Below are 20,149 nucleotides of genomic sequence, written 5' to 3'. Positions count from 1 at the left end.
TAATTGAGTAAATTGTGTACTATATAGGGAAGACGAATGGGGTTTGTTGCACAGTTCCTGTCAGGCATCTGTAAGGGCAATTGTTTATAAAGAGTGTAAATAGCCATCTTTCACTCATAACACAAAAGAAATAGTGTAGAGCTACCGTACAATGCATCTTCAGCCATGCACTATGCAGTGGTTTGTGAGATACGGAGGTATATGTAAATGAGAATATTTGTGTCTCACTGCCTCATTCAGACGCTCAATATATACAGGACTTGTTTTGAACATGCTGAAGCCAGAAGTTCTAACTTAGAAGCTGTCGAGTAAGACTTATTGACCATGTTATACAAGGATTCAATAGTTACGTAAATTCGGGAATAAGCATCTTACAAAAATAGATTATCTTCAAGAAATAATCATATTGTAAGAGCAGGCGGAAGGTTGTAGCCATTGCCGAATTTTTCATTGGTATTAATCACGCGTCTCAAGTGAAGAGAACATCAAATATGGCAGAGGCATTGGGGCTGCAGCGCCATTATCTGCTGGACTACAAGAGAATAGAGGAAGCTAACAATGTAACTGATTTTTCACAAACTCTGAGGACCAGGAAAGAGTATTACAAGAAATGTCGAGGCTCTGCAGATTTTAGCTTCATACTTTTAATCGGTACGTCGATACAGAAACTTCTAGTAAAAATCGAAACATTAAACATAGGAATCCTATTCACTCTACAACGCAGAGCATACAGAAAATGGAAACACTATATAACATGGAGCACACTCCTAGAGAAGGCACAAGATTTGTGCTACGGAACGTAGACCCACCCCGCATTGTTGCGAATGAGCCGATTGTACTTCTGTTGAAGCTTACATGTCGTCGAATATAACCTTGATTCCGTTATATTAGATTTCTACTCGTGAGTTCACCTGACCAGGTAAGAGCAGAATTCTGCTACTCACGCGGATTCAGAATCATATAACAAGCGAATTTATGCCACGAACATAACGTCTGTTATGCACAGTCGCAATTTTTTTTTTTACGCCTTCCAAAGATTTTCTTCCTGTCTAGCAGCCGATCCAACAATTTACAGTTGCACTACAGCATGATAAACAAGTACGTTTTCTAAACACGAAAAGGAATTTGACACTGTATGACGCCAACTGCAGTTTTGACAAAAGTAAATGTTTTTATGTAGACTGTTGCGTGTATTGTTGTGTAACAAACATCTCTTAAGCTTCATACAAAAATATTTGGTGTTCATTTCAGTCAGCTGTTTAACACTTACGCTGCAAGTACAGCTGTTGGAATATTAAATGGAATTATAATTCCATGATTACAGTGTTGCCAGTGATTGAACTCAAAATAAAAACGAAGCATCCAGTTTATTGATCACCAGCTGTATACTTATATAACTGTTAAAGCCGACACAGGGTATAGTGCCTTGAGAGTCCTGAATACGCCAGCAGTCCATACATTGTCGTAGGTAATGTCAACATGCTGTATTTGACTATAAAATATTTCTCGGACAGACACTAAGCTGTAATTCGCCCCTTTTTACTTTTTAGCTGATTATTCATTTTGCTATTGTTTCAACAGCTATGGCAGGAGGCATGAAACGGAAGGTTACTGTTCATTGGTTTCGGCATGGCTTGCGCTTACATGACAACCCAGCCTTGCACGAAGCATTGAAAGAAAGCGAAGAATTTTATGCAGTATTCATTTTCGATGGAGAAAGCGCAGGTAATCATAGATTTTCATAAACAACTAAGTTGGACCAATGTCATGCTGTGTTACTAAATGAACTCAGAATTATATTTGCACTGTCAAAGCGATAGTATCCACAGATTTAAATGGGATTTAGAATTAGCTGATGTGAAAGTGACTTTATAGCTAATGTTGTCTTGGTATTTAGTTTAATTATACACTCCCTAGAGACAAAATAATTTTCTTATTCTTTCAGATTAAAGGCATTTGCATTAAGTCAGATAAGAGTTAGTTTCTTAGATCATTACAAGAACCTACTTTTATAATTAGAAACTAATCAGTTTAGTTTATTATGTTATTTGTTTGACCATTCTTTACATCAATAGACCTCTAGGACAAGTCAGATAAATACAGAAATAATATATGCATAAAAAGTTATAGAGTAGGATATGATAGGTGAGGATTAAGCAGGAAGTCGTGCATGGTTATATCAATTGAACAAACCCAGTATTCATCTTAGCAACTTTGGAAAACCCAAATCAAGATGGATGGATGTCCTGCCCTAATCTTTCTGTAACCCTCTCACCTGATGTACAATCTGAAAAAAAAAAAAAAAAATTGAGAAGATAGGCCACGAGAAGCTTACATCATGCACAAGAAACATAATCAGTGAAATAACTAGAATGTAAAGCTGTGTTATGTTATACTTCTGAAGAATATAAGCTTTGTAATGTTATGCTTCTGAAAAATATAAACACAGAAACACATGTCAACACTATATCCATCGCAACTATTCTTGCAGCTGATACTTTTATCTGAGGAGGTGTACTTCACTGCATCTGAAGTATAGAAAACAGAAAACCCACACCAGAAACATTCGTGTGCAAATGCACACAATTCAAAAATGCTTCACCTGTTAGCAGAACAAAATGTACTCAACAATAAAGGAGGGCTTAATATTTCTGCCAGCTAACATATTCAGTTACACTGTAGAAATGCTGTTTAGCAAGAAATGAGGGCACCGATGACCTCACTTTTGAGTGCCCATAACCCACATAAACATAAAAGCCGTTTCCAACCTCTTTATGTATGTTGTCAGTGTATTATAAAGAATTGCAATATAAGTTGTTCATACTTAATGAAAATCCCTAACATTGTAGCTGTTTTGGCATGCACACAGGAAAACACGAGTTAAACCCAAGATTCACAAGAAGGACTAGTGGGTTGGAACTCCATATTTGTAATCAGTGAAGGTACAGAGCCCTATGTAAATGGCTAACTCTTCCTTTTTACATTATGAATAGTTCTTGTTTGGTGATGATGGCATCTACAACTAAATATTTTGATCCCATTCTGTGTGCAATATGATAGTACTGTTCCAGTACCTTAAAACAGTGATGTGCACATCTATTGCATACATGAGTGTGACATGATGTGAAATGCTTGTGACACAGTCCTTGATTGAAAACTGTGCATTTTGGAATCAAAATGATTGAAACACTGACATTTCAGAACTTTTTTATCACGTAGCCATCATTGCGATTTTAAGAGGGATTGTAGATAATAGTTAATTATTCTGAGCTGCACTTGTGACTTGGTGATGTTGGTTTTGTTACGGCTGTTATCTTCAGCAAAAGACTGGTTTTGTGCCATTCTCCATGCTAATCTGTCCTTTCTGAGCCTCTTCATCTCTACACGACTACCATGACATGCATCCATTTCAACTTGATTGTTGTATTTTACCCCTGATGTCCCTCTTCACTTTCCACCCTCGGACTTATTTCCATTACGAGATCAACAATTCCTTGATGTCTCGGGACTGTTTTCCATCTAAGATGGTCCCTTCTTTTAGTCAAGCTGTGTTCCAGATTTTTTTTCTAAATTTCTTTTCTCCTCAATTTGATTTAGCACTTCTTCATTTGTTGTTCAATCTACCCACCTAATCTCCAGCATTTTATTTTATATTTTTAGCATTAACTTTGAAAAGCTTAAAGAAATTCACTGAGTTTCTAGAAGGTACTGACAGGAATATGGAGTAATGCCAACTCCAGTGCCATAGTCGTCTGCACTAGGTTCCTTGGTTGATTATCCATGACACAGACAGCTGGATTGAAGTGGTCTCACAGATTCTCGATTGAGTTTAAAACCAGGGGGTTTGGTCACTAGGGGAGTATGATAAACCCTCCTCGTGGTATTCGATTCACGAACATACACTGAGAGCTATGTGACATAATTGCATTGTCCTGCTGGTGTAACAAACAAACTGCATGTACTATTGGACATGGTTCCCAATGATAGATGCATTAGTGTATTGGCCCTTTGTTCTTTCCAGAATGACAAGATCACCCAGGGAATGCCATGAAAACATTCCCCAGACAATAATACTCCCTCCTCAAGTGTGGATCCTTCCAATGATTGTTGCAGGGCTGTACACGCCAATGGCCATCTGTCCAATTTAGTGTAAAGTGTGATTCATCTGAGAAGACCAGCTGTTGCCACTCACTGTGTAGCCAGATGTGGTATTGGCATGCAAATTTCAGCCTTTGTGGCTGATGCACAGCACTCAGCATGAGAGCATGAACCAGGTGACTGCTGCAGAGGATTTTAGAGAGCAACATTCGCTGAAAGGTGATTCAGGAGGCTCTGTTGATAGCCCCTTTATTAATCTGGGGCCAGTAAATTCACACCTGTGATCATCAGTGGGGACTTTAATCGTCCAACAATCAATTGGGAAGATTACAGTTTTGTTAGTAGTGGGCGTGATAAGACATCCTATGAAACTTTACTAAATGCCTTCTCCGAAAATTACCTAGAACAGATAGTTAGGGACCCTACTCATGATGAAAATATATTGGATCTAATCGCAACAAACAGACCTGACCTCTTTGAGGGAGTCTGCATCGAAACTGGTGTCAGTGACCATGAGTCAGCTGTGGCAACAATGATTACCAAAGTACAAAGGGTAACTAAAACAATCAGAAAGTTGTATATGTTCAGTAAGCTAGATAAAAAATCAATAGTGTCATATCTCAGTGAGGAACTTGAAACTTTCAGCACAGGTGAGGAACAGGTAGAGGAAGTCTGGCTCAAGTTTAAAAGAATAGTTGACCAAGCACAGGAAGATATGTAACCAGTAGAACAGTTCATAATGGAGGAAATGTCCATGGTATACAGTCAGTGCAAAAAACTTCTAAAGAAATAGAAATTACTGCATAATAAGTGTAGAACAAAGTGCAGGGCTATAGATAGAGAGATGTTGAATGAAACACATTTGGCAGTCAAGGGGACAATGCATGGTGCCTTCAATGACTATGTTAGCGGAATACTGTCAAGTGACATTTCACAAAATTCTGGTTGTATTTAAAGGCTGTTATTGGCATCAAAGTTTGTGTCCAGTCCCTAGCTACTGAGACAGGAAAATTGAGGGTAGCAAAGCAAAAGCTGAAAAGCTTAACTCCATTTTAAAATGCTCCTTTATAGAGGAAAACCCAGGAGAATTGCCCCAATTTAATTGTCATACCATTGAAAAGATGAGTAAAATAAGTATTTGTGTGTGTGGTGTTGACAAACAGCTAAAATTGTTAAAATTGAACAAAGCTCCAGGGTCCGATGGAATCCCTGTCAGGTTCATGTAATGTTAATACAACAGCTGATTCCTCAAACTGGGGGGGGGGGGCTATCAAGCACGGGGTCCCACAGGGTTCGGTCTTAGGTCCTTTACTGTTCTTGATATACATTAATGACTTACCATTCCATATTGATGAGGATGCAAAGTTAGTTCTTTTTGCTGATGATGCAAGTATAGTAATAACATCCAAAAACCAAGAACTAAGTGATGTAATTGTAAATGATGTTTTTCACAAAATTATTAAGTGCTTCTCAGCAAACGGACTCTCTTTAAATTTTGATAAAACACAGTATATACAGTTCCGTACAGTAAAAGGCACAACTCCAGTTATAAATATAGACTTTGAACAGAAGTCTGTAGCTAAGGTAGAATTTTCAAAAATTTTAGGTGTGTCCATTGATGAGAGGTTAAACTGGAAGCAACACATTGATGGTCTGCTGAAACGTCTGAGTTCGGCTACTTATGCTATTAGGGTTATTGCAAATTTTGGTGATAAGAATCTCAGTAAATTAGCTTACTATGCCTACTTTCATTCACTGCTTTCGTATGGTATCATATTCTGGGGTAATTCATCGTTGAGTAGAAAAGTATTCATTGCTCAAAAACGTGTAATCAGAATAATTGCTGGAGCCCACCCACGGTCATCTTGCAGACATCTATTTAAGGATCTAGGGATCCTCACAGTAACCTCACAGTATATATATTCACTTATGAAATTTGTTGTTAATAATCCAGCCCAGTTCAAAAGTAATAGCAGTGTGCATAGCTATAACACCAGGAGAAAGGATGATCTTCACTATGCAGGGTTAAATCTGACTTTGGCACAGAAGGGGGTAAATTATGCTGCCACAAAAGTCTTTGGTCACCTACCAAACAGCATCAAAAGCCTGACAGATAGTCAACCAACATTTAAAAATAAATTAAAAGAATTTCTAGATGACAACTCCTTCTACTCATTGGCTGCATTTTAAGATATAAATTAAGGTAGGGAAAAAAACTAACTTAAGCATTAGTGTCATGCAATATTTTGTGTAATGTAATATCTTGTACAGACATCTTTCATTAACCTGACACGTTCCACATCATTACGAAGTGTTGTATTCATGATCTATGGAACAAGTATTAATCTAATCTAATCTAATTGCATGCTGAATTTTTCAGCTGAGTTAGCCCCTCTTTGAACTATAATTTGTTGTTGATCTCTCGAACAAAAGACTGTGCACAGTTCTTTGAAAAAGGAGCAGGCCAAATCCATCTACAAGATGGGTAATGGAAGTGATCTACAAAACTACTGTCCAATATCCTTGACATTAATTTCTTGCAGAATCTTAGAACACATTCTGAGCTCAAATGTAATGAGGTATCTCATGACACATGCCAACCATCATGGTTTTCAAAAACATTGATCATGTGAAACCCAAGTTGCACTTTTCTCACATGACATACTGAAAGCTTTTGATCAAGACAACCAGGTAGGTGCAGTGCTTCTTGATTTCCAAAAAGCATTTATCTCAGTACCACATCTTTGCTTATTATCAAAACTACAATCGTATGGGGTATCAAGTGAAATTTGTGACTGGATTGAGGACTTTTTGTCAGGGAGGGCACAGCATGTTATCATGGATGGAGGGTCATCGTCAGATGTAGAAGTATCTGTGTGCCACAGGGAATTGTGTTGGGACCCTTGCTGTTCATGTTGTAGATGAATGACATTGCAGACAACATTAATGGTAAAATCAGGTGTTTTGCAGGCAATGTGTTTACCTACAATGAAGTACTATTTGAAAGAAGCTGCATAAACATTCAGTCTGATCTTGTTTTCGAAGTGGTTCAGAGATTGACAGCTTGCTCTTAATGTTCAGTAAGGTAAACTTGTACATTTCACAAAACAAGAAGGTAGTATCGTAAACAATAATATCAATGAGTTCATTGTTGGAATCGGCCAACTCATAGAAATATCTGGTTGTAACACTTTGTAGCGATATGAAATGGAGTGGTAACATAGGTTCAGTCATGTGTAAAGCAGATGGTAGACTTCAGTTTATTGTTAGAATACTGGAGAAGTGGAATCAGTCTACAAAAGAGATCCTAGAATATTGTTCAAGTGTGTGGGACATACAACAAACGTGACTAATAGGGGATAGTGAACGTATACAGAGAAGGGCAGCACAAATGGTCACATGTTTATTTAATCAATGGGCGTGTGAACTGAAGGAACTGAAATGGCAGACTCTTGAAGACCAATGTAAACTGTCCTGAGAAAGTCTATTTACAAAGTTTCAAGAACCAGCTTTTAATGATTACTCTAGGGATATATTACAACACCCTGCGTATCGCTCACACAGGGATCATGATGATAAGATTAGAATAATTACTGCATGCACGTAGGCATTCAAACAATCATTCTTCCCACCCTCCATAGGTGAATGGAGCAGGGTGAAATCCTAATAACTGGTACAATGGGAGGAACCGTCTGCCTTGCATCTCACCGTGGTTTGCACAGTATGGATGTAGATGTCAGCTACGGCTCGTGGTGCACCACACCCATTTTTGTGCCAGTTTTGGATAATGCCATTTTGTGATGCATGGTGTTCTTTAATCATGGCAGCATGTAAACCCATAGAAAGTTGGCCATTTTGGCAGTGCTTCCACTCCTGGCTGGAAAGCCAACAATCATGCCCTTTAGGATGTCAGATAGATTGGCCCATTTCCACATTATGACAACGACTGCATTGTTTTTCATTTCTTGCATCTGTGTTTTATATTTTAGAAGGACCACAGGGCCTTAAGTGTCTGACTTCTAGCATGGATTTGATGATGTTTGGAATGGCAGATTGCATGATTTGAGAGTTTGTCCTCTAGTTATCCGACATTGTTTGGGTGACCAACAGCTTGGTTTGAATGGCTGCCCCCATAGTCTCCTGCATCATCAGCATCACTGCAGGGGCCACAACAGTGATTGGTTGCGTGTTCTGCAACTGTGAACATCTTGGTGGGGTTTGCACTAGCTGCAGCAGCTTCCTAATTGGTGGTGCTCAGTGTGGTGCCTATTTCTTCACTGGTGAAATGGCAGCCAACACAACTTCTGCCAACAGTGGGTTGGCTAGCCACATAGACGTATCGGTGATTGGCACTGCAGCACACATCGTTAGGTCTTAACTCCCACTCTCAGTGGGTGTTGGGTGCCTCCTCTCCAGCATCACATTGGTGTCCCCGTCTGACGGCCACTTGCCGCAGCTGTGTCTTTGATGTAGTTTCTTCTCAGGGGTACCTTGATGCTTGCTGCAGCTGCACCAGCTTGCCACAAGGAGGCCATTGCAATTGGCACATGTGGGGCAGTGTCCGGATACCTTGGGCAATGTCTGCTATTGTGTTCACTTGCGCTCAGCAGTGATAGCATTGCAGTTATTTGTCGAAGTCCTTGATCAGTTTTTAGGCCCAGGTGGGCCTCTTGTCAGCTGTACCCCACCAGAAGCCCAGTTCGTCAAAGAGGTTGACTGCCTCTCATCACTCAATCTGCGAAGGTAGACCTCAGATGAGCACCTTCAGGTTGTATCAGTGGTTGTTTCTGCTCTTATTGGTAGTTGGCTTCTTGACTGCATGCTCTTTGAAGCCCTTGGCCATGTGCTGTCACTCCTTGCTGTTTCTGATGTAGGTTTTGAGAACTTGGCTGACTACTCTAATACTGTTTCCTGCCTTGGCTAACTGCGCCACATTGGTGCGCATTTCCTTCCATGGAATGTTGCCAATGTAATGGGTGAACACCTGCGGCAGGCCTTCTTCTACCGGGTGGGTGCGGGGGAGGGGGGCGACAGCTGGTCGCCCCTCAACTCTGTTTTGGCGCTTTCTTCATTTTTGACTGGTGAGAGCGGCCAGTCTGTGGTGATAGAAGATTATGCAGCTGTTTCCAGCTTGCCTGTCTTGGTGTCTTGTTCAGTGGTTTCCTCCACATGAGAAGGCGAGGCTACACCTGTCTCCTCTACCAAAGCACGTTTTGTCATTGGTGCCTTCTTCTCATGTCACCAAACATTGAGACTCGACAAAGACTCGTAGTGCGCTGTGCAGTAGCAGTGATGTGCACATTTTGATTGCTTGAGCCAGCCTATGTTTCTGCATTATGACAATGTGTTTTCCGTGCCCCCCCCCCCCCCCCCCCCCAACATGCGTTATATACTCTCCACTGCTAGTGGTGCCACCTGCGATCTTTGAGTGATTACTGCAGGTTGACATTAAAAATAGATGGTAATTATATTAATGTGACTGGACATGTATATTAGATTTCAACAAATTCTTCTCCTACAGAAATGCTTTTTTTACTGTTGCCAGTTTGCATTTTATATTCTCTCTACTTTGGCCATCATCAGTTAATTTACTTCCAAAATAGCAAAACTAAGCTAATAATGCTTGTAATATCTCATATCATAATCTAGCTCCCCCAGTAACACCTAACTCAATTTTAATTAGCCTTGTTTTACTTTAGTTGATGTTGATCCGATGATCTCTTTTCAAGATGCTATCCTTTCTGTTTAACTGTTTTTCCAAATTCTTTGTCCACTTTAAGAAAATTACAGTGTCATTGGCAAATCTTAAAGTTTGTATTTATTCTCCATGAACTTTAATTCCCTTTCCAAATTTTTTCTTGGTTTCCTCAAGGCTTCCTCAATGTCCAGATCAAATAATGTCAAGGGTAAGCTACAACCCTGTCTCATTCCCTTCTCAACTATGACTTCCTTTCCATGGCTTTTGACACTGATGATACCAATCTGGTTTCTGTAAAAGCTGTAAATAACCCTTCAGTTCCTGTATTTTATCCTCACTGTCTTCAGAATTTCTTAGAGTGTAGTCCAGTCAACATTGTCAAGAGCCTTCTCTAAGTCTCAATAGCTATAAACATAGGTTTGGCTTTCTTCACACTGCCTTCTAAAATATGTCACTTGGTCAGTATTGCCGCGCATGCTTCTACATTTCTCCTGAAGCTGGAATCCACCAGCTTTTCCATTCTTCTGTGGATAAATAGAGTCAGTATTTTGCAACCATTACATTAAACTGATGGTTTGGTAGCATTCACACCTGTCAGCTCCTGGCTTCTTTGGAACTGGAGTTATTGCACTATTCTTGAAAACTAAGGGTATTTAGCCCATCTCATATATTTTGCACGCCAGGTGAAATAATTTTATCATGACTGGCTTTCCCAAAGGTGTCAGTAATTGTGAGGGAACATCGTTCCAGGGGCCTTGTTTCCACAGGTCCTTCAGTGCTTTTGTCAGCTTCTTCTCACAATATCATGTCTCCCATCTTATCTTGACCTACTTTTTCTTCCCTTTTCATTATGTTGTCCTCAAGTTTTTCACCATATATAGCCCTCTATATGCCTTCCACCTTTCAGCTTTTCCTTCTTCACGTACTACTGGCTTGCTTTCTGAACTCTTGATATACATCCAGCTGCTTCTCCTTTCTCCAAAGGTCTCTTTAATTTTGCTGTAGGTGACCTCTATCTTTTCCCTGGTTATGCAGGCTTCTACAACCTTTCATTTGTCCTCTAGCCATTCCTGCTTAGCAACCTTGCACCTCCTTTCACCACTTAAATTGAATACTTCCTGTGTTATCCAGGGATTTTTAATAGGCCTTGCCTTTTTTCATGTGTTGTCTATTGTTGCCTTTCAAATTTCATCTCTCAAAGCCACTCATTTGCCTTTTATTGTATTTCTTTCACCCATTTCAGTCCAGTGTTGCCTGATGCTCCCTCTGAAACTCTCAACAACCTTTGTTTCCTTCAATTCATCCAGATCCCATCCCCTTAATTGCCTACATTTTTACAATTTCTTCAGTTTCAGTCTGCTGTCTGTAAACAAGTGTGTCAAATATGGCACTGAAATATCTAGTTTACCATTATTAAATCAATGTGAAACCTTGCAATCTCCCCAGGTCTCTTCCAGTATACAGTCTAATTTCATGATTATTGATCCAAGTGGTAGCAATAATACAATTATGTTCTGTGCAACATTTTACCAGTTTGCTTCCTCTGTAATTCCTTTCCCCTAGTTCATGTTTTATTATTTTTCTTTCTCTTCCTTCTCCTGTGACTAATTTTCAGTCAACCATCATAATTAAATTTTCATCTCTCCAACTATCTGAATAATTTCCTTTATCTCGGCAGACATTCTTCCAGTTTCTTTGTCATTTGCTGAGCTAGTGGGCGTATCAACTTGCACTAATGTGGTGGGTATGGGCTTCGGGTCTGTCTTGGATATGACAATGTGCTCACTATGTTTTCATACTAGCCCACCTGCATTTGTATTTTCTTATTCAAGATCAGTTGTTCTCCTGCTTTACTGCTATAGTTGAAGTCACGAACGATGGCGGTTGAGTTTAGGCTTGCTTCATGCACCTGCATCACGCATACTCTGACAGCCAGTGAGCGTTCAATAGTGTTCTGAGCACTCTGCTGTGCATTTTGTAGCTAATGAGAGCATTAAATGTGATCTTAGTGAGTTGTTTAGTGAATTTCTGTTTCATTTGTTGCGAGTTGTCATTGCTGATGGTAGTGGTAAGTGATAAAATTCTGCATAACCTAGCAAGAGACGTAATTTGCAGGATATAAGCTTCCTTCAAGTGGAAAGCATGCACTCGTGTGTACTGCAACTGTCATTTGGAATCGTCAACAGCGCCTTTCCCGTCCATGCCTTGACATGCGTGAACTGCCATTGTTTGTGGATCGGACTGTAGTTGATTTTGTAGTGATAACCCTTCACTAATGAGACTTGAAGTCCTGTCCTTCCTGGCATATTTCTCTGATTCCTACTAAATCTAATTTCAACCTTTCCTTTTCCCTTTTTGAATTTTCTGATGTACCTTCCCAATTAAGAGATCTAACATTCTTCATGAGGAAAAGGTGAAGAACATGCAAATCAATTGCAATAGTAAAAAGTTTTATTAAAATCCCTTGACCTAGTCTTCGACATCCTTAAAACATCATCATTAGAATGATCAGTGATTGACACTGGTTACATAATGTTGGGGGGTGTACGATAAACAACATTATGTGACAACATTATATATCCAGTGTCAGTCATTGATCCTTCTGAAGAAGACATTTTTAAAGACTTCAAAAGCTAGGTAAGGGGATTTTAATAAACTTTTTTACTATTGCAACTGATTTGGCTGTTTTTTCACCTTTTTGCATTCTGCAGTAGCCTCCAGCCATGTTTAAGATTTTGAATGATAAAAGATTCCACATGACATCATGCATACTCTGACAGCCAATGAGGGTTCAGTAGTGTTCTGAGCGCTCTGCTGTGGATTCCGTAGCTAATGTGAGCATTAAATGTGATCGTAGATGTCATCGCTGATGGTAGTGGTAAGTGATAAAGTTCTGCATAAGCAAGTGAGAGACGTAATTTGCAGGATATAAGCTTCCTTCAAGCGGAAACTATGACTTCCCTTTCATGGCATTTTACACTTATAATCTCAGTTTTGTTTTTCCTGAAGACATATGACGTTCTCTTGAGTAATCCCTAGGAGGAGGTCCGAAAGAGAAACTCTTTTTACCTCTGGAATATTTTACCCAAGATGATGCCATCTTCGTTAAGGCATGCAGCATAGCAGCACAGGAGGGGTGAGGGGGATAACAGCTGTACTTTCCCCTTGCTTTGAGCTATTTGCAATATTAGCATAGCAGTGCCATGTTATCTGATATTACAAGGCCAGATCAGGCAATCATCCAAACTGTGATGCTACAACTGCTTAAAAGGCTACTGCCCCTCTTTGGGAACCACAGGTTAGTTTGGTGTCTCCACATGTATCCCTCCATTGTCATTGTTCTTTGGTGTGGTCATATGTATTGTTGAGGCACCCAGGCCTCCGCATCTCGACAAGGTCCATGGTTAATGGGGGGTTTGATAACTTAGATTTGAACATTCATCAGTCTTATCCTATCTAATCTGGGAACATGCCCCAAGTACTAGACTTTTGGCTTGAGGATGGCACATCATAGATTGCAAAGCAAACATATGTGTTACAAAAGGAAGAAAACCTGGGTAGATGGGCAATTTGATTGCTTCCAGTTAATGAGGTAATTCTTGAAATGTGGAATCTCATATAGAAACTATTATATAAAACTGCAGAAAAATGTTTCTAGTGCTGAAAGAGAGTTTATGACATTGATCAAGCTTGAACTAATGTTATTCATTGTCAAGACCTAGCTGAAAATATACTACCACTTAGTTAATGTTTTTAGGTAGTGACTGCCTGCCCAACAGAACAACTACTTTTCTGAATGTTACATGATCTATTGAGGATAGATTAACAATTTTCGTGATGATATCACCACAGATTCACATGTACCCTTTTGTAGGTGTTCGGTATTGAACATGCTCCATGAAAAATAGTACCCATCAGTGGCAGAGGGCTCTTGATCAAATAAGAGGGAGAATTCCTTGCATAGACCACTGAGTTTATTATAGTGTATGATCTCAGATATGACTCACACTAAATTGACTTTTGAAAACCTAAAGGTAGTGTAATGACAACAATGGTCACAGTAACTTCCAAAACCTTCAGGATTTAATTTGATTTTACGTATCTTAAAAACTGAGATAATTGTATTCAGAAAAAGCTACTGTAAAGATTCAAAGGACAGATAACTAGAAGGAGCTTGCTCAAACTGTAATCATGGGTTGGAGCTGTGTCGCCAATTTGTATTGTATACGTAAGGTTGTAACTGGTGACTGCTTGTGCTATTCAGGAATAAAATGGATCTCTACTGTCTGGTAGGTTGCTGGTGAACTCAGCGTTTTTGTTGCTGTGGTATCCAATTGAGAAGGGATCTTTTTATGTACTGTGGTATTATCCATACACAACTGCCTATCTCTGGGTACCCCACTGGGTGCTTTGTGCGTATTGCATGCATCTACATCTATAACACGGGCTTTGTTGCCTTCCTGCTGCTGCTATGATGCTAACAGTCACAGTCAGTACTAGAGGCTTTACAGTATGGGCATGCTGTTCTTTTGTGTTGCCAGATGCTGTCATAGATGGAATGCAAATCACTGAATTGCTTTGGGTGTGAATTAGGATACTGTGTGCCGTTGGTTTGGATGATGTTGATTCAGTGGTAGCAAATAGAAAATTTGTTATTGGTTGACTCAAACTAAGTAATCAGGAGGAATGTCATATAATTTGTGAGGTGATTCTACATGTGAAAATAAACCAAAAAAGTCATATGAACATGTGTCGGGCTTTTGATCATTGTGGAAAAGGAGCGAGTTGAAGACTACACACATCAATGAAAGAATAGGAAGGCAAATGTGAAAATTACTTTCTGAAATGCTGTGTAGGTGCTGAGGTGGATAGAATAATGGTGGAACAGATGACTGATTCAGCCCACAGGAGGTGTGGGGGTTCTCCAGCAGATGGCAGCACTGTATCGTTGCACCAAGGCAACAGCTGGAAGCGTATCCAGTGTGCAATCTTAAATTTGATCAGTGAGCAGTCGTGAGGCCATGTGTGTGTTGTGCTTGAGTGTTATTTAATTGAGCAAGTCCATTGTGTTCACGGTTCATGCAGAATATGCAGACATGTCGTTTGTGTACAGGTATTGTAATTGTAGTGGCTGTGCAGCTGTGGCTGAATGCCAGACACATTTCCCTGGTCAGTGAACCCCTGTGCCAGGGTATTTCCCAGGGTTTTTTGAACATTGCGTGAATCTGGTACACTACCCAAAGTACACATAACATCAAAATGTGACGTCGTCCCTCAATTGAAAAAAAGGGAAGACATTATTGCAATGGTACAGCAGTGTCTCAATACCAGTACACACAGCTCTATATTCCACAAATGCAAATGTGGCATATATGACGTTCTGAGGGCTTGTACCCATTCCATATGTAGCCTGTGCAATATCTGTGTCTAGGTGACTCAGTAAGCAGAGAACAATTTTGTAAATGGTTGGCTGTACACAGAGACATCATGCAATACACTTTATTTACAGATAAAGATACATTTACACTGAGTGGTATTATGAACATCTGCAGTTCTCATACATGGGTGATGCATAATCTACGTGACACGAGGGAAACAGGATTCCAAGTTAGGTTCTCAGTGCATGTCTGGTGTGGTTTGATTGACGATCTGGTGATAGGTTGTGTGTTCCAAATCGCATGTCAGCCGCAGCGTACACACATTTCTTGATAGAAGACCTCCCGGCACTTTTAGAAGACATGACATTTGAACGACGATGGCAGATGTACCTGCAACATGATGGATCACCGATTCACTGTATCAGACAAGTATCCCAGTATTCGGGTAACACATTTTCTCAATGATGGATTGGCCATGGCGGACTCATTAACTGGCCTGCCAGATCACCTGACCTAACCCCATTAGACTTCTGTTTGTGAGGCTGGTTAAAGGTGAATGTGTACACCACAAAGTGGATACACATGAAGAATGTATCTTGCATCACTGACACTGTTGTGTGTATTAAAGCCTGCTGAGATGATGCTCAATGTGCAACACAACACACCCTCCAGCATGTTGACAAGTGCACTGAGATGGGTGGAGGGCTTATTGAACACGTCTTGTAGGATGGATCAGTCATCTGTCTCAGCATTATTTTGCCCACCACAGCGCCTACCAGCGTTTCTGTAAGTAATAGTCATAGTTGTCTTCATAATCATTCATGGATGGCTGTAGTCCTCATCCTCCTCTAGTTCTGTAATGATAAAAAATTGGACACATATTCAAAGGACTTTTTCAGTTTATTTTCGCATGTAGAATCACCTCACAAATTATGTGACATTGCTCCTGAATCACCCAGTATAAGAAACTGATACTTTAGGTGTCATGCTTGAAATTTTTTTTATTTCAGGTTTGTTTACAAATAAAAGCAATGTTAGTATACTTGCTGAAATATGTACTTCTGTATAGAATGTATTTATTTTTTCAGGTGCTTTCATCATTACATAATTAGTTTGTGAGTCTGTATAAAGAAAGCTATCCCTGGCTGAAGCACACATTGTATTTTATGGCTCTTGCATTGCAAGCCAGTGTTGGCAATTTGTAGCTACTCGTATGGTAGCCAGTGAGAATTGCTAAATCTAATTATTTCCTTTGGCAGAAGATACAAATTGACTACATTTGTTTTTGGTATGGAGAGCGGAAAGGAAACAAGTTATGCTGAAAAAATGATCTGTAGCATAGTCCTAGGTCTAGGTTTGGTTGAAATGTGAGTTTGATTTAGGGTTGATAAGGCCAGTGAATATGGAGGGGGGGGGGGGTATGTATTGACATTTTGACCTGTAGAGAAGTGTAAGATATAGATTATGATAGAATGTGACAATTTGCTTGTGAATGGAAGAGAAAGAGGTACTGTCAGACTGCAGACTGGCCTGTAACATAGCTCAACACCAAGGTTAGGTTACAATTCGTCAGTGTGGTTGTGAGTTTGTGATGTCAACTGATGTTAATGGGGGAAGGGGACTAGATGTGCTCACAGACTGACCTGTAGCCCAAGACCTACGTTAGTCTGGAATGTGACAGTTTGCTTGTGAGTTGGCAGAGTCAGTGAATCTCAACACAAAAATAGGATTGCTGTAATAGGTAGAAATGTAGTGTAGCCTGGGATATACATTAGTTACTGCAATAACATAATTGTATGTCTTATATTTTGATGAAAATTATGACAGTGTGGTTAAATTCTTTAACCTGATAGAAAAAAATCCCAGGTAGCTTTATTTATAAAGCACAGGAAATTAAAAACACGCATTGTGATGGCAACTGACAACCAATTCACATTTTGTTTTTTTCAGTCCCATTACTCGTCATGCTAGTTATTACCAACATTGGCATGCAGTACAGTAACAGCAGACACTGCAAATGCACTTTCACCATATCCACTGTTCCATTCTACCCCATCCTGCTCTGTTTTCCTTTTTAATGAGAGCTTATGAGATGTTTTAATTTTTTTCTTTTGTTTTGTTGTCCTTGTAGAAATTGTTTGCAGTCTAGACTGGCTCTCTGTTGCTGGCTCCTATTTTTTTTGTATGGTTGTAATATTTTTCTGTTCAGTGCAAGGGCTGAATTGTCTTTCCAATGTCAAGACTTTGCACAGCTTACAGTATTATCACTGAGCCAGGTGATGCAGTGGTAAGACGCTGCACTCAGCAGGACATCGGTTCTAGTCCCTGACAACCATCCAGATTTAGGTTTTGTACGATTTCCTCAAATTACTGAAGGTGTATGCCAGGATGATTCATTCAAAAGCACGAGTGATTTCCTTCTCTGTCCTCTTGCCAGTCCAAAGTCCAAACTTTTGCTTGTCTCTAATGACTTTGCCATTACCGTATTATCAGATTAAAGGTTACTGTCCATATTGTCCTTCCTCTCTCACCCCCTCCCCTTTGCCTTCAGTACGGGAAAAAGTTGCATGCATTTTTCTTTTTGTCACATAGATTTCGTAGCTCCATGTACTTCTCTTTAAGTGCAATAGTAATACAGATTTATAAAAAATAGTCATCAGAATGAAACTACAATTAAATAAAAAAATACCTGCCGACTAAACAACAGCAGTGACGTGTGGTGTAGCTACTTGTTCTACAGGCACCTCTATTGACATATTGGGTGACACATACCATAAAAATGTGTTAACAAAAACATTGGTGTTATTATTCAGGATGTAGTGAGCGAATGATGAGAATTATTAAGTTATTTGTTTCCTGTGAAGGCAAGAACAGCCTAAGTTTTCACTAACTTTCAGAAGTATTAAAATTTGCTGCATTATAAACTGTAATTGTAGTTCCGGAAGTCCAAAGAAAACAAGTGAGCTTTTTTTGTGTTTTGTGCATGTGAGTAGGCAGAGTCTTTGGAAAGGAGAACTTTCACTGTCCATACGGGGGTCATTTCTAACCTAAGACATGACATACTCACTGGTGAGGAACCACACTTGCTTTAATGACATAGTAAATTAAATCAGCTAATACGATTCTTGTAACATTTTACAGCCACAATATCAGAAGTGACATCAACCAAGTTGTTAATTTGCTTCCACATGAAGAGATTCACAATAACACTGAATGCAGAATAAAATGGTATGAAGTGTCATAATTACAGAATACATCAATGTACAGTCTTGTAATTGAGCATACAGTAAGTAAGTAAAAATAGTGAGGCCGAGGGCCTGGCACACCAGGCTTATATTGGGTATTTGTGCATGCGTCACAGTACTTGCCTTGCCGTATGTACAGGTTGCGAGGCAACCTCTCTGTGCTGGTCATGGAGGCACTTGTAACACTTGTTGTTTTATTGTGCACACTCGCACTGTAGGGTTAAGAGAATCCTTCACCCTTGGGGAAAAGTGTTTGTTGTGGAGATGTCCATATCTTCATCAATAGGTGATGACTGCTGGAGCAGTTAATAGGTAATGACTGCTGGAGCAGGAGTTGTGCTTTCACAGGAGAATATGGTCTGAAATGGTGTGGATGTGGGCAGGTGTGGTGCCCACTCCCCTGACAGAGGCCATAAGGGAGCACTTGTGATGATAGTGCTGTATCCATGTCCACACACAGGAAGCACTTGGTGATAGAAGCAGCAGAGAAAACAGGAGGCAGAGGAGGTGTGCACCGATCCGCAGGAGCCGGAGGAGGTGTGGACCACACCGCAAGCGCCGGAGGAGGCATGGTCCACACCGCAGGAACCCAGAGGAGGTGTGGACCGCACAGCAGGAACCCAGAGGTGGTGTGGGCCGCACCGCAGGAGCCTGCGGGAGGTGTGGACCGCACTGCGAGGGCCAGTGCAGATTGTGGAGGTGGCTACAGGTCAAAGAGCTCTCTGCTGCATTGTCAGTCACATGTGGACAGAGCTGGTCAAGGTGTTGTGACACCAAGCCCAGTGGTGGATGACTGCTGGTATCTCCTTAGGGCCCTTCGCAAATCTGCGGGCCCAGACAGCAGAGCGCAGATGGAATCTCTGAGAGGCAGGTACTGGTGGGTGGCCGGGCATCAGCAAAACCAAATGAAGCAGTGTACAGAGCTGGTGGCTGTGAAATAGCTCCACAGTGCTACGGTGACCGACTAGAGTCCACCTATGGAAGTTTTGAGAAAATGTCAACTACTACAAGAGATTGGAATTAAGGAACACACCTGCAAAATCAACATGAATACACTCCCAGGGGCAGTGGGAGGCAGGCCAGTGCACTGTGGGCAGGCTTTCACAATGTGCATGTTCTCATTGTCAATACCTGGCCAAAACACGTGGTGGCAGGCCAGCAATTTTGTATGAGAGATGCCCCAATGGTCCAGATGGAGGAGGCGCATGACATCCCTCTGCAATGTGGACAGGATCACAACCCTGGACACCAACTCTTCAGTACCCAACAGTAACACATCATCAGAAAGGGAGAGGCAGTGGTATAATAATCCAATGCTCAGCCCGGTGGTTTACCTGGCCGTACATGGACAAATTGAACAACCTGATGTAAGACAGGATCGGCCGTGACAGTTGCAAAAATCCAAGAACTGGTAGTGGGAAAATCAGACACAATTGTTTTTGGCTTTGATGTCTAAATGCAGACACAACTGTTCATCCTGATTAAATGCTGGATTGGGGCCAGCCTGCAAACGAGAATGAGCATCTGCATTAGATTGTTGTGCTGTGGGTCAGAAATGAATCGTTTAGTTATAGGATGACAAAAAAAAGAGCCTAGTATTGCAGGCGATGGGCCACTTTGCCTGATAAAGATGATGAAGGACTGAAAAGAGAAACCAGAGGTTTATGACCAGTAATCAAATGAAACTTAGAACCATAAAGGAAAACATGAAATTTTTTGAGCATTTATAC

At 40.4% G+C, this 20,149-nt stretch overlaps 1 protein-coding gene across 2 annotated transcripts in view; it reads left to right on the top strand.

Moving 5' to 3' along the window:
- Window positions 1-777: 777 nt before the first annotated feature.
- The window catches only part of LOC126335168 (cryptochrome-1), a 109,000-nt gene continuing 89,628 nt past the window's right edge, over window positions 778-20,149 (top strand). The window contains exons 1-3 of one of the 2 annotated variants that reach the window (XM_049998150.1): window positions 778-1,162; window positions 1,252-1,468; window positions 1,582-1,725. In XM_049998150.1, the coding sequence (XP_049854107.1) occupies window positions 1,584-1,725 (142 nt within the window). In that variant the 5' untranslated portion in view covers window positions 778-1,162; window positions 1,252-1,468; window positions 1,582-1,583. The remainder of the gene's footprint in view (window positions 1,163-1,251; window positions 1,469-1,581; window positions 1,726-20,149) is intronic. The other variant, XM_049998149.1, reaches the window with a different exon arrangement.

The sequence above is a fragment of the Schistocerca gregaria genome, chromosome 2 (genome assembly GCF_023897955.1).
Source record: "Schistocerca gregaria isolate iqSchGreg1 chromosome 2, iqSchGreg1.2, whole genome shotgun sequence".
NCBI classification, from domain to species: domain Eukaryota; kingdom Metazoa; phylum Arthropoda; class Insecta; order Orthoptera; family Acrididae; genus Schistocerca; species Schistocerca gregaria.
This window is presented reverse-complemented; position numbering and strand designations above follow the sequence as displayed.